Source organism: Lynx canadensis, chromosome C1, assembly GCF_007474595.2.
Source record: "Lynx canadensis isolate LIC74 chromosome C1, mLynCan4.pri.v2, whole genome shotgun sequence".
Taxonomy (NCBI): domain Eukaryota; kingdom Metazoa; phylum Chordata; class Mammalia; order Carnivora; family Felidae; genus Lynx; species Lynx canadensis.
In genome coordinates this window covers 62003353-62029939 of record NC_044310.1, presented here as the reverse complement: position 1 = coordinate 62029939, position 26587 = coordinate 62003353, and the positions used below count along the sequence as shown (strand labels likewise).

The 26587-nt window shown below is 37.3% G+C and overlaps 1 protein-coding gene across 2 annotated transcripts in view; it reads left to right on the top strand.

Annotated features, from left to right (window-relative positions):
- Positions 1–26587, top strand: part of ERICH3 (glutamate rich 3) — a 106430-nt gene that overhangs the window by 5307 nt on the left and 74536 nt on the right. The window contains exons 2-4 of one of the 2 annotated variants that reach the window (XM_030325147.1): positions 19696–19789; positions 22238–22363; positions 25911–25982. In XM_030325147.1, coding sequence (XP_030181007.1) covers positions 19696–19789; positions 22238–22363; positions 25911–25982 — 292 coding nt within the window. The other variant, XM_030325148.1, reaches the window with a different exon arrangement.

The following is a 26587-nucleotide window of genomic DNA, read 5'->3' as shown; positions in this document are numbered from 1 at the left end:
GGTTATATGCCCAAATCACATAATGATCTATCACCAAAAAATGTTTTCCATGATCTTTGAGATGTGATTCTTCAACTGTGCTGAAAGCAAAGGATTGGAAATTACTTGCAATCATATTTGTTGCCTGATCATGAAAGCGAATTGTATTAACATCTATACAATACTTCAAATGGTCCATTTATTTTTCAGATGTTCTCCCAAGTTCAGTGCATCCTAATAAGACACCAGATGGTGAGAGGTGTGCCTTCCTTTTGTAAAAATGGAAAGATGATTATAAAAGGAAAGAGGCTGGCAGATCAATATGACTTGGAGGTGCATTTTCAGTCAGATCAGTTTTAGGAGAGCCCAGAGGAAGCTAGAGCATCTAGAAATTAATTCCCTTAAAACGGTCCTTGCCTAGATTCCCTTAGGAAAGTCTTTAGGTCTCTAAGGGATGTGCATATCCCAGTATCTACACTTCTGATGTAGAGAACAGGGTACCGTCAGGGGCAGTCACTGTGGCATCCTGTTTCCTTTCTCCCAGTCTCTGCTGAAGAAACGTATTTCTAACTGGGAAAAGTGGAGACTTCCCCAACTTACTTTGATTGCTAATAACTACAAAAAGTTTTTCAGGAAGAGGAGAAAACAAAACTTCTGTGACCCAATTTTCAAAACTAAAATCAGCCTGAAATAATCTGGGCCTGGGGTATTGATGTATTTTCAAGACTTTAAGTTTCCCAATACCATGTTCAATGAAAACTCCAGATTCTGGAAGATAGTACTGAAATAATTGTTTAAGCTTTAATTAATAATTTTGGTACAGATCAAGAGAAGTAGTATGCAGATTGAATTACTGGATCTTTCCCACCAATAACTTAGTTCCCCACACAAATAGTTGAAAGTAGCGTAGGCTTTGGAATAATTCCATATATGTCCATCAGTTTAAAATAAACTGTTAAATTAGATGGGGGGTAAAATTTGTAAAAAAAGAAAAAATATCTAGGATTCAACATTCATATCTGTTTGCAAGTATCTCTATCACCTTTCCCTAAACTTGAAATCTCAAATGATCTGTTACAAATATGATTTATATTTTTAAAAAGGATAAGGAAAGATGATAATAAGTTGAGTCACAGTCAAAGTAAACCCTTGGCACTACAAACAAGTAAATATAGTAAGCTGACATACATTTATGCTTTGAGTTAAAATAAACATTTAAGGTAAATACATTTATATATAGTTACCTCATTAACTTAATGTTTTGTTTGAATATTCAACTACTGGTCCTGACTTCATTGAATAAATCTTAGGTAGTGCCCACAAAGGCAAATTATTTGAGGGTATAGACACTGCATTTTATTTCTCTTTAGTTCCTTGCTTTGGCCTAATTCCATGGCTCTGAAACTAAGGCATACAAAGAATTACTGGATAGTGTGGTATACACAAAACCATGAGTATTGTACTTTATGGATTAAGCTCGTGATTTTTAATGATATTTGAGACCGTATAATATATTTGCATTGTGTGCTGACTAAAAAAAGTAAACCCAAATGTTAAATAGGATTCCGTTATACCTCTGGTTTCTAGCTGATCAGAAGCCATTTGTTTTTGTTTTTGTTTTTGTTTTTTTTCTTAGCTAGAAGCTCTAAATAACTTTCTCCTTCCAAGACTTCCAATTAGGAAACACATCCTTCATTGACAACATCATTGCTGCAGATTGTTATATTTGGATTAAAGTAAGTCACCTGAGAGCTTGCCTTTCTGGATTAATGTCTTTCCAGGGGAAAGAGAAAAAGATGTGATAAGTTCAGTAGATGCAGCTTGAAAAATCACGCTTTACTGAGATTCTGTCAATATTAGGACTAAAAGTTTTTTGAGAATTGTTGTCAAAGCATTGCTTTTATAGTGAACCACAAGACATATACTTTAAAAGTGAAGAACATTTCAAAGTGCAGATGTATGGGTCAGGATTCCTTAATAACTTTTCATTCTCTTGAGAGTCCCCTTTGACCCCCATTCTTCTTGTCTCCTGGTCTCTTTTATATGGTTAACTCTTTTTTGGCTTATGGGAAGATTACTGTGAGGTATAATTTCTTCTTCTGCCCAGTGCTCTGGGGGTTCTCTTTGGAGAGCTTCATTATCTTCTCCACATCCATCCAAACTACCCACATGGATGTGGTGGGATCCAGAAGGTATCTGTTCCCCTTTCAGATGGATCATCAATGATCCTTTTCTGTTTGCCAGCACAGATAATTCAGAATCAAAGTGTAGGTTTCTTTGTACTTGGGATATACATTCCTTGTTTCTATCTAAGTCAATGTTACATACTTACAGTTGGTCATCTTTTGGGCTGTGCTTATGTTATGAGCTGAATTGTACCTCACCCAAATTCATATGTTGAAGTGCTAACTCCCAGTGCCTCAGATGTGACTATAGTTTGAGATATGGTCTTTAAGAGGTAATTATGGTTAAATGAGGTCAGTTGGGTCAGTTAATCTAATATGATTGGTGTCCTTATAAGAAGAAGAAGGTTATGACACAATCACACACACAGAAAGAAGACCATGTGAAGATACAGGGAAAAGATGGCCATCTGTACACTAAAGAGAGAGGCCTGGAATAGACCTTTCCCTCATGGCTTTCAGAAGACACCAACCCTGTTGACACCTTGATCATGGACTTCTAGTCTCCAGAATTATGAGACAAATTTCTGTTGTTTAAGACCCCCAGTCTGTACTACTTTGTATGGCAGCCCTACCACACTAATACAACCTTTTGTCATTGCTGATGCTCTTTCTTTCTTAGCCCTACGAAAACTAAAGATGGTCTTTATGAGAAAAGCAGTCATTGAAAATAAATGATTTAACAATATAAGGGTCATGAAGAGTGGAAATTGGAAGCCAAAAGTTGAACAGGGAGATAAAACTCAAAGCAAACATAAAATATGATTAAAACACTAGTGAGGAGAAGTAATTAAGATAATAAGTCAATGGTCTCTACTGGTAAGTATTGAAACTTTGTTTTTAGTCTGATTAGTAATCAAATTACTCCCTACCTCTCAGCATCTTACACTAGTTGGGACAGAAAATTGAACATTTTTAAGCTGGTGATCCATTTTTCTGTGACTGTTATTATTTTCTTATAATAGTAATGAGCATTTATAAATTAATGAAAATTCTTAGGGCAAAATATTGAAACAAGAGAAAACCAGCAGGAAACTAAACAGACAGTATAAATTGCACATAGTAGTTATGAAACAGTATTAAAAACTAAGGATTTTAAATTGAATTGAATCATAGTGTTTTATAGTAGCAGTTAATCTGACATTCTTGATATACCATGGATTGTAATATTTTATATTTGTTAATATTATGTGGCTCTCATATTAAGAAGTTGTCTCTTTACATAGATTGCTCCAAGATATTTATGATAATATTGTTTCTGTTGTTTAGATTCAAATAAAAATGATCTGCTGTAAATTAGAATAATATACTTAGAAGGGATCTCAAATTTCTGGATATTAGGGTTACAAGTAGTTTTTAATTTCCCTCCTTATTCTTATCTGTATTTTTAAAAATTTCTACTTTGAGAAGAAAAATACAAAGAAAAATAAAATTTGCTTGAAATCCTACCATTTAGAATCAGGTTTTTTGTCATTTTCTTTTTTCTCCATTTTCCTATGTATTAACCTACTTTTAAAGCTATCTTGACAATGATGTATTGTTTGAAAAGCTGTTTCTAAGACTGTACTGTTTTTAAAATTACACCAACAAATCCCAGGAGGGGAATTCCTCATTGCATTGCAGTCGTCTTCGTATTTCCCCTATACCTACAAATGTTTTGAGGGTGGAGGCCTCACCTCTCTACATACTTCGGTCCTCTGTGTACTTCAGGACTGAGCCCTGAACTTAACTCAATAATTGCTGACATACGTTTCCTAAGTTAGTGATCATTTATGATTATTTCAAGAATACATTTGCTCATTCATTCAGTTAATATGTACTGAGTGCCGAGTATGTGCTAGTTACTAAGCTATCATAGGAAGCACTTACTCTGTTCCAGAAATTCATTTGAGTTCTTGAAGAAAACCTAAATAGTGAGGGTTTTTTTTTTAAGACTTCAAAAGTCACTGAACCTCATTGAGTTTTGCTGTCCAGGGGCAGTGGGGTAGTTTTATCAGTTAGGAGTATGTTCAACTGCAAGTAATAGAAAACCAAACAAAAAGTGCCTTAAACCATAACAACATTTATTATTTATTTCACAAGTAGTCTGGAGGTAGGTGACTATTTTTTTGTAATATCAGGACTTGGGTTCTTACCTGTACAATTTTCTTGGTCTTTTCCTTATGGTAGCAAGATGATTACCCCAGATCCAGTCATTATATTTGTATAAAAGCATCCAAAACAGAATGAAAAAAGATGGGTGAAAGAAGATTTGTTTTTTTTTTAAATCAAGGGGGAAAACATTGCCAGAACATTCCAGCACTTTCCTTTAATATCTTGTTGACCAGAACTGCATCAGTGGGTATGCCTACCTGCAAGAGAGAGCGGGAAAGAGTGTATTGATCTTTGTAACTTTAGTGGGAGACAGTCAAGGGAGAAGGGTTTGGGAACTGCTTCTGGTACTAGTCAACCGTGTCCGGTAGCACAGTGTTTTAGTAGTTAGCTGTCTAGCTCTAGACTTGGATAGTTTGAGTTCAGATACGCCACATGTGGCCCTACATGAATTCTGTATAATCTCTCTGATTTTGTTTTTTTTTTTTCATCCATGTAGAAAATATGTCCATTTTGTAGATTGTTGTGAGCATTAAATGAAATATTTTAAAACATTTAACACAAGGCCTGCCACATAGCAAGTGTTAAATATGCTAACGTAGTGCCTCATAGCAGTAAGGTAGGTACTAATGTACAAGAATAAGCCAGATTTCTGTAGGAGAATTTCCACTCCTAAGTCCTGAGCTAGATGTAGAGTTCGAGTAATTGGACAAGGCATTCTGGAGAGATTAATTTTCAGGAAGAGTTTTGAAGGAGGGTGCATTAAAAATACGTACAGATACATAAAATATCCAGAAACATTTAAAGAGAGTAAAAAGTACTCTCTAAAAACATAATACAGATATTCCCTGTTTTTTGTGCATTTGCATTAAGCCACTTTGCGTTTACTAAAGACCTATGTTATTAGTACCTGTTTTTGGTAACAGAAGAAATCTGGAGAAGATTTTTGCTTTTATAAAACAAGGTGAAAAGCAAGAACAGCATCCAGCATGTGTTTTGCAGTGAGTCTTTAGCCAGGTAGCATGCAGTCCAAGCAGCAAGAGTGGCCCCGCCAAGCTCTTTCCCTGGGAACTACACGTTGCATGTCAGCATTAGCCACTATAACTTTGATCTGTGTCTGTTAGTATCTGTGCTTTATATTGATTTATTTTGCTCAATCATTAGCAAGATGTGTCCAAACGTATCAGAAAAGTTTAAAAGAGATTATTTCTTGGGTCTGGGAATACTTAAAAAGTGTTTTCATATAAATCAATGGCAATCACCTCGTTGCTTCCTGCCATTTTGGTTTATGAAAGATTTCATAGAAATGTTCTGCTTTCAGTTAACAGAAAACTGTATTATAATTGTAGTTATCATTGCCTGGGTAATAGTAGCCTATTATGACTTTGAATAAGTGAGAGGAGACAACATTACTTGTTATTAGCTGACATCTTCTCAGGAGCAAGCAAGGATGCTATAAAACCAAGTGAAAGCTGGCCTGGCCTGAGAAGTTGATACCTCAAATTTGGTTTTACCATTAGGTTCCACGTAATGTCTTTTGCCCATTTTGGAACCTCAGATACAACACTAAATGTGCACACTATTTGTTTTTGTTTTTGTTTTGTTTTGTTTTAAGTGAACGATCTTTGCCTTTAATTCTAGGTTAAATTAATTTCAGATTTATTTCTGTTCATCTTGTCAACCTTTATAAAAGTGAGTTTGAATATTTCTTCCCCTTGAAATCAGTCACTTGGAATCTCTCTCTCAAGCTACTAGCAAATGACTATTTTATCATAATTCATAGGGATTTATATGAGGTTATCACTGTTAAGTTCTTCTTTCCTACAAATTCTTCTTTCCTCTCTGTCAAACTTGAGACTTAGAGCTTTGGCCCAGGCTAGAATCTTCCAGAATAGAAAGTGGGCTTAGGGAGTGAGTGAGGCTGACCTCAGGCTGTAGTCTATGAAGTGGGTTATTGAGGTTCCAGTCCTTGGTGAAGAAATTAGCCCACAGAAGAAAAAAAAGGAAAGCCTGAAGTATCAGGGCCAAATGCAAGAGCATGGGGCATGAACCAGATCCCAAAGTCCCATTTCAAGGAGCAGTGTGGCTCAAGAAGGACGCTGGGAGATAAGGCCCAAGGAAACTTAGAAACTGTTGGGAGAGTGTGAACAGAAGGTTAGAGCATTTCAAAGGAGGCACAAACAAGTGATTAAAGTGTCTAAAAGATTGGAACTGTCTGAAAATCATCTTATTGTTTGTGTTCTCTTAAATGAAAAGCGATGACATTCCAAAAGGAAAATCAGTGTTTCATTTAAAAAATATGAGATTAAGTATGCTATAGTAGAAAGAGGAATATTTTGGGGGTCAGAGAGACATAGATTTGAATCTCAGTCGTGCCTTACATGGACTTAGAAAAGTTAATTTCTCTGTGCCTCACTTTCCTCTTTCAAAAATTGGGGCTTACAATTACCTTCCTTGCAGGAATATTGACACATATTAGAGACTCAGTGAGTGGCAGCTATTGTGTATTTATTTTGATGTTTGTACAAAATATATGTTGCTTAAGGGGCACCTAGGTGGCTCAGTCTGTTAAGTGTCCATCATGATGTCGCAGTTCATAGGATCAAGCCACATGAGAGAGGGGATTCTCTCCCCCCTCTGTCTCTGCCCCCCACCCCTGCTCAAAATAAATACATTTAAAAAAGAAAATCTTAAAAAAAAAACCCACAACATATGTTGCTTAAGTCTTTTTTTGTTTTTTTCTCATTTTTATTTTTCCAGCTTTACTGAGATATAATTGACAAATAACACTATGTAAACTTAAAGTGTACAAAATGATGATTTTATATATGTATATATTATGAAATGATTACTACAATAAGATTAGTTAACACATCCTTAAGTCTTTAGCAATTAATTCTTAAAGTACATCAACTCATTGATAACTTCCAAAATCCATTGAGCATTTAGTATGTGGTTGGTAATTTGATAATTTTTTAGTATTAATTCACTTAATGCACCAAATGACTTTCTAAAGTAGCACTACTATTATTTCCATTTTCAGAGGAAGGTATAAGGCACAGGGAAGTTAATTACCTTGCCCCTCATTGCTAATGTACTGAATAGTTGAGATAGTTAAATGGTTAAGGTTCAACCTCAGGGAATTGGACTTGAGAAGTGAAACTCTCAACTACCATACTATGCGTCCTCAAGACACAGCAGAAAGACTTTAGTATTAAAAGGAGACTTAGAATAATCTAGTCATGCTATTTCCCCGCTTAAAACCCTCACTGCTGTTACAAAACTGTCCAGTCCCAGGCTTGTTGGGTGTGATATCTTATAGGTCATTCCTTTGACTTTTAAACAATTTTCCTTTTATTGAGCCAGACAGCCCTCGCTGTACTTTCACTCGTGGTTTTAGATCATCCTGCCTTCTTAGCATCTTTCACAGATCAACTGTTCACTTATCTGGCCCCCATATGCTTTTTCTTCTTTAGGCTGAGCTCTTCAGGACTATTGATCATACCTTGTAGAACATAGTTCAGTGTAGTGGTTAAAGCAGAACAGCCCCTTATTTGAACTGTGGATTTGTCTTTAACTAGATGTAAGCTACTTATCTAAGCACTCTATACCTTAGTTTACTCTTTGTGAAAAAGGCAGATAATAGTAATTTGCAGGATTGCTTTGAGAATTAAAATATATAACTCATGTTATATAGAGTGTTTACTGTGTGCACTACAAAAAAATTAAATGATCAATAAATACTAGTGATGAAAGTTATTGATTTCTAGAACTTCCCCCCCCCATCATCTTTTCTTCAAACAACTTCATTATCTCCCTTGGTTTGCATACTATTTTTTTATTAATGCATATATTTTAAGTGGCCAAATTTTTTTTCCTGTTCAAAGAAGTAAAATTCTTAAGTCTCCAGAGAAGAGCTTAGAGGCTCAAACTTCATCTTTTGGGAACTGTCGACCTCAGGGAGGCCCAGGCCTACTGACTTCCCACATGCTGTTTTCTTACTGCCTCATCTGTGAACATTGCAAAACTATCCCACCAGTGGTCAGCACAGTTGGAGTAGTTTTGGTTTTACTAGTCACTTCAAACCATCATATTAAGGCTATAAATAAAATAATGTTGTGGTTCTCATCTGTCTGCATCGTTGGAATAAGCTGAGAGAAATTGTAAATCAATATTTAGCATAATGGCAGAGATCTGGCAGGTTTGGATACAAATAAAAGGAATGAAGAATGTAATATAAAATCATTAGTATAATAGTAGTTCAATCACCCTCTACAAAGTGGCAGGCAGCAGAGACTCATGGTCTAATTTTAGTTGGCAAAGACTTTTCTTATAAAGTGTTGGAAAATAATTGACCCTTCTGTCAATTACTCTTCTGTATTGGTCTTTCTTCAAGTTTCCTCAAAAGATTTTTGTTCTGTTTTGTTTTGTTTTTTTGTCCTACCTCCCTAGGAACTTTTCTTTCAATGTAATTTTGTATTATGCTGCAAAAGCACTTATTTGACAAAAACAAAACAACAAAACATATTGTTGGCATGATCATCCACACTGTGCATTCTGAATCTTAAAAAAGCCAATCTAGGCAAAGCAAGCTTTTGAACCTCTTTGGGTATAAACTCTTTTCAGTTATTATCCTGAAGCAAAAGAGGGGTTATGATCCTTACACATGGATTTTTTGAAAGGATCTATGTCAAGGAATTTGGCCAATAGATTTTGTTTCCATTAACTATTTATTCATTTATTCCACAAAAATTGGCAGAGTGTTTACTGTAGACATGGCATCACAGTCCAATCTGCAAGAGGGATACAGGCAGGAATCTTACATGAATCTAAAAGGAGTGATCAGGGGTGTCTCAGTCGGCTAAGTGTCCAATTCTTGATTTTGGCTCAGGTCATGATCTCGCAGTTCATGAGTTCGAGCCCGGTCTCAGGCTATGCCTTGACAGTGCAGAACCTGCTTGAGATTCTCTCTTTCCTCTCTCTCTGCCTCTATCCTGCTCATCCTCTGTCTCTCTCAAAATTAATAAATAGACTTAAATATAAAAAATAAATAAAATAAAAGGAGCGCTCAAACATGATGAAAGAAATTCTGGTGCAAGGTAGGGAGACAAGGACCCTAGGAAAGGGACAGGTAGAATTCTATGAGAATTTCTGTGACATTCAGGCATCTTCTTTTTGAGTCCTTTGATCTGAGTTTACTGATGAGTTATGCCTACTTTTATAAATATAACCTCAGTATCCTGAATATAAAATGAGAGAGTTGACTAGACCTCATGTGGTCATTTCTATAAATAATCCTGTGGCTCCAGGTAAATATGTTTCCAGACCAGTAAACTTAGATCATCCACTTCAGGAAGCAGTCACAGCGTTTGACTTCATGGTGATAATTGCAAAAGGGAGAAGATTGAATTCTCCAGGGTCATGCATCCTATAAAGGGCAGAATTAGAATTTGACCTCAAGCCTTCTAGCCCCAAATCTCATCCTTTTTTTATCTCATCAAATTTACTTTGGTCTGAAGTATTTGATATAGATTTATTTGCCTTAAATAACTACAGGAAAATCATTGCACCTGTTAAGAGTTTAAGTGTCTGGTCACGTATTTCTTAAATTTTTTCACTCTTAAATGACAGACATGCAGTGTTCAGTGATAGGAAGCTACGTAGTTTAATTTTTCTTTAGTTTTCTGGTTATTGGTGCTGTTTTCAGAGATTTTATTTGGGAAAGTTGTTCCCATCTAGAGTTTATTTACTTCTTTGCTAAGAATCTTACTGAGATTCAAAGTCTTAGTCTTGGTTTGTTGGCTTGAGTATGATGAGTTTCCTCACAGAGCTGAAATTCTGTGGATTCTTACAAGTCTTCTTAATGGACAGTGAGAAATCTATTTGGGTCAGGAGATGGAGCTCCATTGCTTGTGAATTGTAACATAATGCCAATCAAACCACAATATTCTATGATTTGTTTAACTTGCTTTCCCAATACAAAGACTTGATAAGTGAGTTGCAGAAACATTTTATCTGGTTATCATTGCTTAGAACCCTATCTTGGCAGTGGAGACTTAAGGTAGGCCCTCCCCATCACTTCTCGGCCTTTTGGCTAAGATCAAGTGAAGGTAGGCCCTCTTTGAACACTATCAGACTCTACAAATTGCAGATTTGTAGATGCAAAGCACATCTTGATCATCTTTAGTAATAAAACCGTGCTCACTCACCTAAGTCTCATTTGATTTTGTTGAGCATAAAATGATGTAATCAGTTTTTCCAGATTGGTAGGTGAGTTGAACCTTTCCATTTGTGGCAATGTAAAGAGATATCTTGCATAAAATTTCTTGATTGAAATGCCACTGACAAATGTCAATGTGTTTTCCAGAGTCCTCATGCTCTTTTTGTTGGGGATAGGAAATGGCTGAACAGGTATATAAGCCCCTTTGGTCAAATATTGCATATAGAAGATGAATTTCTGGATAATACTATGTAAGGCATACTTCTATATGTTGACTCATATAATGAATCGTTTTATTTAATAGCTCCCATGATATATCTTGCCACTTACTTTTGAAATTTAGTTAGTGGTGTGCTGGTAAACTGGCTTTTCAGAAAGAAAAAGAGCCTTGATTTATATAGTGTCTGTTAATTTCTGTGGTGTAACTATTCCCACAATGGCCAATTTCAAGCTAAAAATGGCTTGCAAAACTCATGAAAATTTTAACAATTATCTCATTAGATCCAGTGTGAGTCAGCTCCAATACTCCACAGTTACTACTTTTAAAATATACTTTTGTATGCTTTCTGATTATTTTATGTGTAAAATCCTCTAACCTCAATTTGAGGCTTCTAATGGTGGCAACCCTGCCATATTCTTGTATATGTCTTCTTTTCCTCTTCCTCAGATATATCTATATATGTGCAGTAATCAAGCATGTATGGTAACCTATGTCATCAATGCTAAGATTATTTTTTCACATTTTAACATTACTAAAATCATTTATGCTTACATCAGTGGCATGCTGCAGTGTAATTGGCAACATTTTCTTCTTTCTTAATGTGTCATATAATAATTATTTGAATTTAATGAGATATGTTAAATGCTGGTTAATTAGTGTTTGACGTGAATACAATTATATCCTATGGGCTAATCTGTCATTTCACATATTAGATTCACCTAAAGAAGTTATCTCTATATTGTTATCCTTATAAGAAAAATATATGGGGGCACCTGGGTGGCTCAGTTGGTTGAGCCAGGTCATGCTCAGGTCATGATCTCACTCTGTGGATTGGAGCCCCAAATTGTGCTCTGTGCTGACAGCTTGCTCAGAGCCTGGAGCCTGCTTCAGATTGTGTCTCCTCTCTCTGCTCCTCCCCCGCTCATGCTCTGTCTCTGTCTCTCAAAAAGACATAAATGTTAAAAAAAATTTTTTTTAAGAAAAAGATATTGTTTGAATATATTTGTTCCACAGTATACCTCTTGTTGTTTTGCCTTAGTGTTCACATTTGGCACATCAAAGTTTAGGCTCCCTTTTATTTTGTTCCTCCTGGTGTGTTTCCAAAAACTGCCTTCTTCCATCTGGGAAGTGTCCTTTTTGAAAGTGAGGATCACTGACACGATTGAACATGGTCATTGGAAAATATGTGTTGTAGCCTAATTGCCATAACATTCGACAGCCAGTGTTTCTGCTCCCTGGCATCTGGAATATAGGAAAAGGCACATGATAGGCAGAATAATGGCCCCTCGGGGCGCCTGGGTGGCTCAGTGGTTAAGCGTCCGACTTCAGCTCAGGTCACGATCTCGCGGTCCGTGAGTTCGAGCCCCACGTCGGGCTCTGGGCTGATGGCCCAGAGCCTGGAGCCTGCTTCCGATTCTGTGTCTCCCTCTCTCTCTGCTCCTCCCCCGTTCATGCTCTGTCTCTCTCTGTCTCAAAAATAAATAAACTTTAAAAAAAAAAATAAAAAAAAAAAAAGAATAATGTCCCCTCAAAAAAGTCAACGTCTTAGTCATCAGAACGTGTGCACATATTAATTTATGTGGCAAGGGGAAGTTAAGTTTCCACATGGAATTAAGGTTGCCAATCAGCTGACCCTAAAATAAAAAGATTATTCTAGATTAATGTGGGTAGACCTAATGTAAGTAATCATAAGTGTATCTGCATAGGCAAGAGGGAGGCAGAAGAGCCAGAACTTTGGGCGCCTGGGTGGTTCAGTTGTTTGAGCGTCCCAGTCTTGATTTCGGCTCAGGTCATATCTCCCAGTTTGTAAGATAGAGCCCCACTCAGTGTTTGATGGTGCAGACTTGACCGGCCATTGCTGGCTTTGGCAATGGAAGGGGGCCAGGAGCCAGGAAATGTGGGGAGCCTCTGGAATGTGGAAAAGATCCTCCCTTAGAGTCTCCAGAAGGAATGTAAATGTGATGACACCTTGAATTTAGTCTAGTGAGACCCATTTTGAACTTCTGACCTCTAGAAGTATACGATAATAAATTTGTGTTATTTAAGCTACTAATGTACTTTGGTACAACAGCAATAATAAATTAGTATAAGCTTCATTAATTCAGATGGGCGAGGTCACAATTTGAGCTAAATAAAACTGGTTGTGTCAAAATTATTCTTTATATTCTCTCTGAACAAGTTTGCTAGAGAAATTTGCATCGTAAAGCAAATTACAGAAATATATATTAAAGAATAAGATAATTTAAAGATTTTGGTACATCTCTTTTATGCTAATGATATGGCCTTTTATAAAGGAAAGTTATGTATTTGTTAATTTTTGTCTATAAGAATTTTCATTAAAATTTTTCCATTTCTATACTGGGGAATTTATGGAATTACATTTTTCTGTGAATATTTCATGATTCTTATTTTTCTGTCATCATACTTAGCATCCTGGTCCCTACCTGAGCAAGCCCTTGTGAGTGGCGTTTCACTGTGATCTGACAAATATTGTCAGGAACAGGTTTTAGGTTATATGATCTTCAGCAAGTGACTTAACCTAAGGCTCAAATTCATATGTTGAAACCACAACCCCAGCGTGATGATATTTGGAGCTGGTGCTTTTGAGAGATAGGTCATGAGGATGGAGCCCTCATGATGGAATTCGTGCCCTTATAAGAAGAGATGAGAGAGAGCTTGCTTTTCTGTCTGCACTGTGCAGAGTACAAAGAGAAGATGGCTGTTTGTCAACCAGGAAGAGGGCTCTCACCAAGAAATCTGACCATGCTGGCACGCTGATCTCAGACTTCTAGCTCCCAGTATTGTGAAAACTAAGTGTCTGTTGTTTAAGCCACCTAGTCCATTTTGTGACAGTGCTTGAACAGACTAAGACAGGAATTGGTACCAAGGAGTGGAATGCTGCTATAACACATACCTAAAAATGTGGAAGCAGGTTTGGAACTGGGAATGGGTAGAGACTGGAAAAGTTTTAAGGTGCAAAAACTTTTTTTTCCCAGCTTTCTTGAGCTATAATTGGCATATAGCATTGTGTAAGTTTAAGGTGTGCAACATGATGATTTGACAAATGTATATATTAAAAAATGATTACCTTAGTAAGGTTAGTTAACACATCGGTCACCTCACATAATTACTTTTTTTTTTTTTTTTTTTTTGGTGTGGTGAGGACAATTAAGATCTCCTTTCTTAGCAACTTCCAACTATATAATACGATACTGTTAACTATAGTCACCATGCTGTATTGTACATTAGATCCCCAGAGTTTACTCATCTTCTAACTGGAAATTTGTACCGTTTCACCAACATTTCTTCATTTCTCCCACCCTCAATCCCTGACAACCATCATTCTACTCTCTGTGTCTATTAGATCTTTTTTTCCTAATTTTTTTTAATGTTTATTTATTTTTGAGGGAGAAAAAGAGACAGAGTGCAAGTGGGGCAGGGGCAGAGAGAGAGGGAGACACAAAATCCGAAGCAGACTCCAGGCTCTGAGCTGTCAGCACAGTGCCTGACATGGGGCTGGAACTCACAAACCACAAGGTCATGACCTGAGCCAAAGTTGGATACTTAACCGACTAAGCCACTCAGGCTCTCCAGCCTATTAAGTCTTTAAAACTGAGAAAAAAATCCACATACAAATGAGATCATACAGTGTTTATATTTCTCTGACATATTTAACTTAGTATAATGCCCTAAAGATGCATCCATGTTATTTCAAATGGCATCACATTTATAATGCAAATATATCACATTTTCTTTATCCATTTTTCCATTGATGGACACTTAGATTATTTCCATGCCTTGGCTATTATGAATAATGCTGCAGTGAACATGGGGTGCAGATACCTCTTCAAGATCATGATTTCATTTCTTTTGGATGTATTCCCAGAAGTGGGATTGCTGAATCATAAGGAATTCTATTTTTAATTTTTTGAGAAACCTCCATACTGTTTTCTACAGTGGCTGCACCAATTTACACTCCCACCACCAGTGCACAAGTGTTCGCTTTTCTCCTCATCCTCACCAACACTCATGTCCTACCTTTTTGATAATAGCCATCTTAACAGATGTGAGGTGGTATCTTATTGTGGTTTTGATTTCCACCTCCCTGATGATTAGTTGAACATCCCCATATACCTGTTGGCTGTATGTATGCTTTTGGGGGGGAAATGTCTATTCAGGTCTTCTCATTTTTATTTGGATGGTGATGATGATGATGGTGATTTGCTACTGAGTTGTATGAGCTCCTTATGTATTTTGGATATTAACCCCTTATCAGATATTTGGTTTGCCAATATCTTCTTGTGAAGGGATTTTCTTGTGATTCTGGTCAGGGCTCAGAAAGAAAAGAGAGCTGAAGAGAAAGTTTACTTCTCAGAGAATACATAAATAATCATGTACAGAATGTTGTAGAAATGTTGGTAGAAACAGATAGTAAAGGCCATTCTGATGAGGTCTCAGATGGAAATGAGGAACATGTTATTGGAAACTGGAGGGAAAGTGATCCTTGTTAGAAAGTGTCAAAGAACTTGGCTGAGTTGCGTTCATGTTTTAGTGTTTTGTGGAAGATGGAACAATCCAGGCATAGTTAGGTCACTTGCTCTCAGTTATGGAGCCAGTGATGGTGAAGCCAGGATTGAACTGGAACTGGAGTCTTAACCACGACATCTGTTCCTCTCACCAAGGGTAAGCAGTGTGGGAACAGGCAGTGCTGGGAGAGGAGGTTGAGGTTCAAGAGTGCTGAGGCCTGAAGAAATTCTTCTATCACTGTGAAAAAGTGTTACCTTAGGTTTTCCCAGGACTGACTCATTAAATGATAATCTTGTTTTAGAGCTTTTATACTTTAGGAAAATGGAAGATCTATAATAGGGGCCTAAAAGAAATTACATGAAACTATGTATGTGGGGATGCTTGCAATCTGCAGCATGGGATGGGAATATTACATTCCTTGCCCAGCTTAGCGCATGGAATCTGACATGGAGACACGTAAACACTCACGATCTATTTGTGAATGAATCAGTTTATGACAGGAAGAAAGGAAGGATGCCCACATGTGCATGCACACACACATATGCACACACTCTGTATGTGCACACACACTTCCCCACTAGATTGGGAACTCAGTGGGTGCAGGGTCTGTGCTGTCTCTGTATCCCTAGTACCTTATGGAATACCCTGAAAATAGTCAGTGCTCAATAAATGTCTGTGATTAATAATATTATAGTGTCTGTCTGTTCATTTGGGGGTTTTATGGGATAGATTCTCTCTTTGGGGGCAGATGGAGGGATTGATAAGAAACCCCAACTTTATTATGTCAGAGCCTTATTTATATGTTCTACATTGCATGGGTTTGAGGGTTTAGTGTTGAAGTGCTGCAGCTGGAGAGACAGCACTCCCAGTGTCTCAGCAGCCTGCTCCTCTAATCCAGATGCACCACAGGAATGTGGGGTGTGTACTGAAGTGGAGGAAAGGGACAGGGTTGCTTTGTTTCCTGGGGTACTGTTTTCCCTGGTGCATTGAGCCAGGTGGCCGGTTGTTCTCCACCCAGAGACCAGGAGGTGAGTAAGCAGTCTTGTGCATCTGATAAAGAAGCCAATGAGTTAGGCTGATCTGGGCATTTAGCTGTGGGACTTGGTGTGAACAGCATGGACTTTAAATGATACAGTCCCAGTGGCCTGGTAATTGCTGTGACCAGTGCTGTTGTTGATCCTATGGATGGCAGCAGGGGAGGATCTCAGGACTGGGTAGTGTGACCAAAAGTCCAGCTTTGACCTGAGATGCAGAGAGTGACTTACAAAGGGAGTGGAGTGCTCCCAGCGCAACACAATTACCAACACAATCACCAAGTTCAGGTCAGGTAACCTCATCTGGCCCAGGGCTCTGCTGAGTATAAGAAAGAAAAGAACACGGTGTGTGTGTGTGTTGGGGAAACAGTGGCAGTGAATCGTGAGGACAAAGGCAGAAACATTAGAAAAACTCTACCAATATAAATTTGTGGCTGGGTCAGTAAAGTTCTTATAGTTGAGTAAATGCAAAGGGAGGCTGCAAACCCATACCAAGCACAAATGAAGAGAAGCAGAGCAGGAGGAATCAAACAGACCATGATTGTGGCTGAGACACAGGATTACTACCATCTCCCTGTGGAGGAGGCTTCATGGTCAGAACAGGGTACATTTATATGTATACAAGACAAATGTTTGCATTGACTGCTATCTTAGTACCATCAGGCTGCTCTAACAGAGTACCATAGACTGGTACCTTAAACAATAGAAACTTATTTCTCACAGTTCTGGAGGCTGGAAAGTCCAAGATCAAGGTGTCAGCAAATTCAGTGTCTTCTGAGAGCTGCTTCCTGGTTCATACATGGCCATTTTCTTGCTGTATTCTCACATGGGGAAAGAGACAAGGGAGCTCTCTGGTGTCTCTTTTATAAGAGCACTAATCTCATTCATGAGGGCTCTACCCTCTGACCATATCACCTCCCAAAAGCCCCCACCTCTTAATACCATCACATTGGGGGTTAGCACTTTAACATATAAATTTTGGGGAGAAACATTGAGTCCATAACAGCTGTTTTACTAAATCCATATACAGTTTACTCTAGTACAATGTCTTGTTATCAGTTTGTTAACTTAAAGTTTCAGTACAAAAAATAAATTAGGTACTGCTGAAAAAGAAATGACTGACCCTGGATCGACCCAGCTAGTTATTTTTCAGCTTTTCTGCCAAAGCCAGTTGTAAATGATAGTCATGGAAAGAGTTGCTCTACAAATGGTATCCCAACCAGGGATTTTCAGTCTCTCCTAAAGGTGAGAAAGCTGATGTGTTCAAAGGTTTCAACTCAACTGGGCCTTTTAGTAAGACTGGAGGGGTGTCATGGACACAAACTTGTTTCGTAGGAGCCTGAGAGAGAAGAATTAAGATGAAGTGGTGCCAAAGCTGGCTAAGCTTTATCCTTAGGACCTAAATATTGCAACAAATTCTGAATTGAAAGAAGGGGGTTATTTTCAGTCAGTAGGGAAGTTAAAGTTTATGTTATCCTAACTTTTTGACCCTATTTCATTTAATCAGGGTTTTAGCGCTCATAGCTATCCTAAAACTATTGACTTTTTTTAAAAACTTGAGCCTGAAAAACAGACCAAAGACTATATATGATATCTGTCTAATGATTTATCTTAAGAATCTGTGAGCTGTGGAATCATGATTGTTAGGACCGAGAGACACCTGCTCACCTTTCTGAAATGAGTTGCTGAAAAGATATTCTGAGATTCAGAAAGGGTAAGGGATACAGTGTTGACCTTTTGGAGACAGGAAACCTTTGATGAACTATAGGACTCCAAGACAGTTCATTTAAAAGATAGCTTCAAAGCATTATCTGGGGCTGGTTTCGTATGTGCATTACTGAATCCCTCAGGTTGTCTTTTTACATAAACCCAGTGAAATAATGGTTTCCGCAGTTGTTCACACGTCGGCAACCCTCGTGTGGCATCTTGCCTTCTGGGTTTTGTAACGGCTTTCGGTGTCTTTTGTGGACAAAATTAAACTTTTCTTACCATTTGACAGTATATAACTTTCCTAAGATGGCCATTAAGGAGAAAAGAGAAAGGAAAATGTCACCAATACCATCTCCATGTAATTAAGGCAGCTAAATAAAATTGTCACTAATGACATTTACTTGATTCTATGAGTCCCTGCTCTAGCCTCCAAGTAAGTTAAGGATTAACTGCTCATAGTATGTATACACTGTAATCTGTGTTGCAGGTAATAGGGTATACATTTTTTTTAAGACAGCCTTATTTTAGGGTTATGTTTAGACTTGTGTTCTCTCTCTCTCTCTGCCTCTGTCTTCATCTCGCTCTGTATGTATACATATATATATGTACATATATTCACCTTTATGTATATGGACGTATATGGATGAACATATATACCTACATGTACATGTATGTGTATGTGCTTTTGTAAGGTGATAGTAATCAGTAGAGGATAAGTTAAAACTTAGAAAAAATAGCTTCAAACTTTGATTTATAGGCTCAGATTGACCATCTACCCAGGTATAACATCAATCAATTTGCTTTTAACTCTTAAAATAAAAGATCCTAGAAATCAAAAGTAATCTGTGAATTTTGGGGGAAGGGTGGGGAGTTCTGGATGTGGAATTAATGACATTGTCTGGAAATATCTGTCTATCTATCTATCTATCTATCTGGAAGTTAAGAGTTCTAAGCTGCTGACCTTAAATTTAGAAGTTTACACCAGTAAAAATAAGTCTCAAGCAAAATTGTGTTTTCATCTATTGACACATCATTATTTGGGAACACAATAAATAATATCTATAGGGATACCAAGAATACACGATTCTGGCCTTCCAATAATGTGTAATATAACTCAAGGTTTCACAGGGGGTGGGGGGAGTGGAGTGGCAGGTCCATCCAGTTTGTGTCAGGGAATGTTTTCTGGAAAGAGATGATTGTTAATCATGGGTCTTATCCACTAGCTAAAGGGTCGGGGAAAGGCCTTGGCAGTAGAGGGACCATGCATTGTATGCTGAAGTCATGAATGAATATGTTGAGGAGGTGCACGTAAGTTTGTTGCTAGAATTTAGGGTGAAACAGGAGGCTGAAGAGTCCTCTGAAGGAATTCCCAAGTTTTCCATCAGGCTTCCTCTGTGAGGGCTTTCCTGACAACTGGAGTTGGTGGTCTCCTTCTCTGTGTCCCCGTGAGTTATGTGTATTTCTGTTGTTGGATTTTTCACACCCAATTTAATTGTTCATGCCTGATTTCCATACTTGTGTGCAAAATAAACAATGTCAGGACTGTCCCAGTTCTTATCATAAAACCTGGAAAACAGTAATTGCTCAATACCTGTTTATTAAACACATGAATGATTGTCTGTCTGGACAAGTGAATGATTATGCACAGTTTGGGGATGAGAAAGTCAAGAATTGCCTTGGTTATCAAGCAACACTTCATAAAACCTTAATGGTTTCATTTTTATCTTCCAGATTACTTGCAGCATATAATAGTCTTACTGATAAACACCTGACTGGATATTTTAACAACACAAGGATAAGACGGCATCTTTTAAGATCAGGGCTGGTAAGATTTGGTTTACTTTCTACCTGCCCTCTTGTTTCATTAAATCCAGTAATTTCCTCCCTTTTCTGGTTTTCTTTTTGAGCTAATCAGTGACACCTACCTCCTCATCCCCCCTTTTTTTTTTAGAAAAATTACTTCTTTTCCAGAGCTCAGATTATCTTTTTGAAGCTGTGTTTCAAAAGATAGGAAGAGAGGTCACAATGACTGCTAAAGCTACTTATAAATTATTGAGGAAAAACCCTATGAGCTTCCAATAGCATATTTTATTTATTTGTTAATTCATTTATTTATTCAACACGTATTCATTGAACACATTGTATGAGCCAGGAACTGTTAGGGATTAAGCACAGAGAAGACTTTACTGTCTTCAGGAAAAAAAAAATATTATTTTTAATAATCACAGAATAAGGTGTGGAAGACAATGAACAGTTCAAAATTTCCCCTTGAATTTTAAAAACCTGTTTCATTTCCTGGGTTTATTGATAACATTAGTGTCTTTTCTTAGCTCTAAAACTATCATTTCCACAAAATTTCTATTTCTCTAAATGTATTTAATGTGAAAATCTTTAAAAAAATACTACAGTTTTCCACTGAAAGAAATAGGCGTGGTTATACAAAGTGTGAGTAATGATTTTAGCTGTTTACCTTCTTAAAACACAAAGATTTCCTTAACTATTGTTGCCATGGTGTTGAAAGGATATGCATTGTGTTTCTAATTGTTGTTTTTGTGCTTGGAACTCTGGCAGGGTAGATCTCCTGAGAGCTTGCTTTTTGTCTCCTGGGGCTTTGTTATCAGACAGACCTGGCTGAAACCTGGCTCAGCCATTTACAAGTCAGAATCTTGAGCAAATCACATACTTAACTTACTCAGCTCCAGCTTCCTCAATTGTGAAATGAAGATAATGATACCCAGCCCTCAGGATCGTTGCAGCAATAAGAGAGGTGTAATGAATGCTTGTTGCAATTATTGTGGTTACTATTAACATTCCTTCTTTGGATAACAATTGGTATGCTTTATGTATAAGTGGAAAGGACTTTGTATTTACTTATTAACATCATTAGCAAGTATTTATTGAACATTGGTTATGTAGCATGACAACTCAAATAAGGAAGATTTCTCTAGAACTTGTTTGTGTTCAGCATCATCTGGGAACTTGTTAGAAAATGCAAATTTTGGAGCCGCACTCCAGACCTGTTGTTGAGTCAAAAGCTGTAGGGTGAGGCCCACCAATCTATTTTCAACACTTTTCCAGGTAATTCTAATGTGAGCTCTAGTTTAAGAACTTTTGCCCTATAGGAGCTTCCGGTCTATTTGGGGAGATCAGATCTCCCCCAAGAGGGGTGGGGTGGGGGAGAACAATGACACCTGTTAACTGAGGAGGGAGCCACACACAGTGCAGAATGTTCTCAACGTTTATTCTCATCTGGAAACATATGGCACGATATCCCGGGCAGAGAACACATCTCAAAGACCCTAACTGAGTTATTTGTGATTGGGAACACTTTCTAGAACCACACACCCCTTTTTTTTCCATCAGGGAAAAAAAAAGATATAAAAAAAGATCATCAGTAACCAATCACTTGTAACAGCAATCTCCTTGGTCCCAGTGCTCCAATATGTTGCCACAACAGTGTTAAAAAACTACAGTTTTCAAAATTAAGAAATATGTGGGCTTGGGTTAGACCTGAAAGAGCAGGGCATAATTAAGTGGAAAGGAAGAAGATGAACACTCCAGGATAGAAGATACAGAAAAATACCACAAATATGCTCTCAGGAAGGATTAAAAGCAAAAGCAAAGAAAAATAAGTAAATAAAAACGAGAAACTACCACTCCTGGCATTTTCAATGATGCCAATTGAAAGCAATCTGGAGTCTTTTATATGTGCAGCACTGCATAATCTGAAAGAAATCTGAATCATGACACATTAAATTACATTCTGGGTTGGAGAGTGGAAGGAGAAAAAACCGTGAAAATAAAGTAATGAAACCAATTGTTTTTAAAACAAACTGATGAGAACCTCTATAGCTTACGTGTTTTGCCCTTCAACGTTATTTCCTGTGAGATCATCAGTCCTGTGATCACTGCTCCTATTCATTGTTTCAAGGTAGTGCTCCACCTCTTCTTCCCAAATGTGTTCAAAAGACAGACGTGAAAAGAACACCTGGGTTCCATCAAGGAGAAATTGTGACTCTAATGAAAACCTTGTTTTAAACGTCAAGTGCACCACCTGTGTGTGTTTTGCCAATGCTGGTACATGAGACCGATTTTTTTTCCTTATGAAATATTCATGAAGAGTGAGTTTGCCAGCCATAGTAGTATGCCCTTTTAGGCTTAGAAGACGCTGCCCCTCTCTCTGTCTCTTTGTCACGCCATCTCTCCATTTTTGGTAACAAACAATACATTTTTTGCTTTGTATTTCCATGTATGTTTTATTTATTCATGACAGATCACAAGAAGTGGGAGAATACTTTCCGAAAAAGAATACAAACTAAATATCATGAAGAGGGATCACCAAAAATATATCCGGGAGTGCCTAGCTCAGGCTATTTTCCATAAGGTTCTTGATATGGAGGTAAAGTATTCGTATTTTCTTTATAATAGATAGTTTCTAATATGGTAATTAATACTACTTCTATACTAGAAGCAGAGGAATTCCTCCTGTATTTCATTAAAAAGGAAAGGAACAAGGTGCCCTGAGAAATACTCTATAATCTCTGGGTAGCAAAGAGCCAAGAGACTGAAGTAAGCTTTTCTCGATTTCAGTTACAGAAAAATATGGACATCATTATATATTTTGTGATATTTAATTTAACAAATGTAGATTTTTAATCCATAATGGCTACTCTCAAACATACCAGCCCTCACCATCTGTACCCCAATTTCCATTTGCTAAAAAAAAAAAGTGACATCTGTTTAAATATCAGTAATTCCACTGCCATGAATTATTTCAGATTTGTTATTCTTTTAGGGCTCTGAAGCTGGGCCGTATGCTAAATTTCAGGGAATAGGCATTGAAACATCTGCTGTCCCTCCCACTTTAGGCCACATTGGTCAGCATAGATTCATAAACCGAGCATCAACAACTTTTTTTTCAAATCTGACATGGCATTTTTAGTAGGATATATAGCTAATTTGATAAATTATTTTAGCCTTGCTCCATGGAACTTATAGTTTCAAGCATCAACACCATTTTAATCTCTGTGAAAAAGCATGTCACTTCTTGGCTTGACCATACAGCAGTAAATCAGAAAACTTGGCTGGTAAAATCATTGACCTGTGAGTGCAGTAAACATTTATGAACAACTGTAGAATCACCAGTAAACCAATACTAAGTGTAGTGGCACTGAAAATATTTATTATTATGCTACCATTATACCGAACAAGTGTTGCATTCAGATAAGATGTATATGATCTGTTAATTTAGGAATTCATTTTGTGCTTCATGACATGTGCATGAGTTATATGGCATCATTCAAATTCACTTGCTTATAAAAGTATTAGTTGGAATTCTGCAACTAATGTTAAAAAAAATAGTACAGTAGATTAATCTATACTTAGTTTCAAATTTAACCAATAGGCACCAAATTTTGTATTAGCTTTAATCCTTGAAGTTTTGGTTTTCCAAACTTTCATGTAACTTACACATCATAACTATAGAATATGCTATCATTTAAGAGTCTTTGTATATTCTTAAAATTTGGAATAAATGTCTTAGATAAGTGTTAATATAGAATATATAATATAATTTCATATGATGTAATATATATAACTATGATATGTAATATATTAATATAATTAACAAATAGAATAGCTGTCTCTAAATTGTTACATTTATCTCACATTTATTTTATGCTGATGCTATTTAGTAATGTTGTTACATTAATATTCATGTATTTGTTCATACCACAAACATTAATCATTAATTGTAGGCTTACCACTACCAGTTTGAAGCTATGTGATGTAGCTGTGATATATAAAAACAAAAAAGCAAAAAACAAAAAAACAAAAACAAAAACCTACTGTTGAAAGTGATCAAGTGTTAGAAGAGAGGAAAAACAGACCTAGTTCCGGGAAGTAGAGAATGATGACTTATCTCTATGAAAGTCAGAGGAAGCAGAACGGAGGTCCTGCTATTTGAACTGGACCTTGAAGGCTGAGTGAAGCTGCACATGAAAGCATGAGAAAAACATTCAAGAGAGTGAGGACAGCTGGCGCGACGTTAGAGGGGAAAGGCCATTGTGGATGGGCAGGAAAGCTCACTGAGGCCAGACCGCAAGGCAGGTTGGTTGAAGGAGCAGCAGGAAGAGGCACTCTTCTGTAAGCTGGGGCCTGGTTTCTGGAAGGCCGTCAATTCCTAACTAGGTTTGGAGCATAGGTGATGAGGCGATGAGACGTTTTTCAGCAAGGGCGTAAAATGAGTGAGCAGAGCATCATTAGAAAGATGATGTTGCTAAAAATGTGGGAGATAGATTAATGAGTTGGAAAAGATTGGAGATGGGAGGTCAATTAGGAAGCTGTTGCCCAAGGGTAAGGACTCACAGCAGTCATGACACGCTGGGGAAAGGCAGCTGTCCCTAGAGATGTGAAGGGGGAGAGAGACTGACACTGAATGAGGATGGAGTGGGGAAGAAGGAGCCAGAGCAATTCTGGGGGCGCTAACCTGGCGGGTGGCAGTGCACTGCTGGGGCCCAGGAACTACCTACCACAGGGAGTAGGAGAGAGCCCTCGCGTGGTGGAAACCTGGGCCCTATGGAAAGGTGTCCTGGAAGCCAGCAGGCTCTCACAAGCTTAATGTGCAATGCTTAAACAGGAAAGTACTGGGGGAAAAAGGACCTTGGTCTGACCCAGAGGCAAAGACATTGGTGGCCTTGGTGAAGAGGAGGGGCAGTAGGAGAGAGGACTGCAGAGACTTGGAAATAAATAAAAAATGGAAAATGAGTGGTAGCGAATCTCACAAAATGGTGATCAGTGGGTGAGAGAGCAAGGAAGAGGGAGAGAAGAAAGGGAAATATCTGAAGAGGTTGATAATACTTGGGTAGGGAAGGATGGAGCCTGCGGGGTCCAAAAGGTAGCACGAAGAGATCAAAAACAGGAAAAAACCACTCTTTAAAACGCTCTCAAATGTGTCTGAATGATTTCCAACAAAATTGTGAGCAGATTATTTTCATATGGGGTTTATTTCTAAATTATATAATTAATATATTACAGAAAGTTAGGAAAATGCAAGAAAGCATAAAAAGGAAAATAACCACATAAAATCTTTGTCTCAGAAAGAACTGCTGTTAACATACTCACATTCCCTTTTAGTCTCTATTTATACGTATACATTGATAAAAATATGCTATGTTGTGACAGGGACACATTTTATGAAAAATAAGTAAATAAGTAAAAACCAAACAAACAGGAAATTAGTGTCCAATAGATTGAACTTCAAATTACATTTCCACCACTGACTAGATATGTGACCTGGGACAAATTCATGGTCCTCTGCCTCAGCTTCTGCACTTGTGGAGTGAGACTGCCTAGCAATTAGCATTGTTCCAGAAGAGATGTTGCCCAGGATGTGACTTCCTGGCACAGGGACAGCCACACAGTATAAGTGTGATCAATTAAATCATAGTTCTGTGCAATTCTGTATTTTACTTTGCTCCTGCATTATGTGCATTTTCAATCTTTTTTTTTAAACAAACTCTTTATGAATCTTATTCTAATGATTATATTCTATTTCATTATACAGATGTGGCCAAAAGTTAACCCTTCTCTATACGGTTTATATTGCTTCTGAATTTTTGCTTTGACGAGAAAAATCCTTTCAGATAGCATCTTTGTGTACCACACAGATATGTTGTCTTTTAATTCTGATTTTCTCCTAGGTTTTGAAGTGGAATGTATTGGTTAAAGGATTGGGACCCTTTTCACCACTTTATGTTAGGGATTGGTTTTCCAAAGAGTTGTATCAATTTATATTCCCACTTGCACACATATGCAGGTGATTCTTCTCCATCTCAATGACAAGGTGGGGATTTGGAATACAGCTAGCTGGGGGGATTATTCTCCTCTAAAAAACTCTTTGCTATAATTGATAGGATCCTTTCCTCCATTCTTTCCTGTGTGCTTAGCGTTATCATCAGCTTGAAATAAAGAAAAAACTGGAGAGCTTGGCTAAGAAGGAGCAAATTCAGAGATTTAAGGTAAGGAGCTACACAATTCTCTTTTACTAAATTATTGCATGATTTTAAAAGTCAGTGGTGCTGTTATTGAAGTTTTTCAAGGCACTTTACCTTTGGGTAACTGAGCTGAAGTCAGGTGATGGTTTCACCAAGACTATGTCTTGGGCACCATTATTTCAGAAGATCTTGGCAAAAGAGGAGCTCCTTGTGCAAAATAAATTTTACAAGGTACAAACCTTTCAAAGGAAACATGAAAACATTCTTTTCAAGTTTGAAATTTTGCTTTTGTCTTTTCTTGATTGATATGTGATAGACGCCAAAGGATTTTTGTTTTTCGTCTTAAAAAGCTGAAAATAGATGGTGATGTTCCCAAAGTGGTGGAAAATGACATTCTAAAAATTATACAATGGCACATTTTCATGCAAGCATGACCCTTGAAAATAGATGGCAGGAAAGATCTATTTGGCAAACAAAAGCATAAGATTTAGACATTCTGTACAAGGCATTTAAAAATTCCTTGTTTTTCCATTTTTGTATTTGACATCTCTTCTTTGAAGTGAATTTATAAAACATAAATTTGAATTGGGAGGATAAGAGATTCAATTAAGCATGTTTGAAAGGCTTCA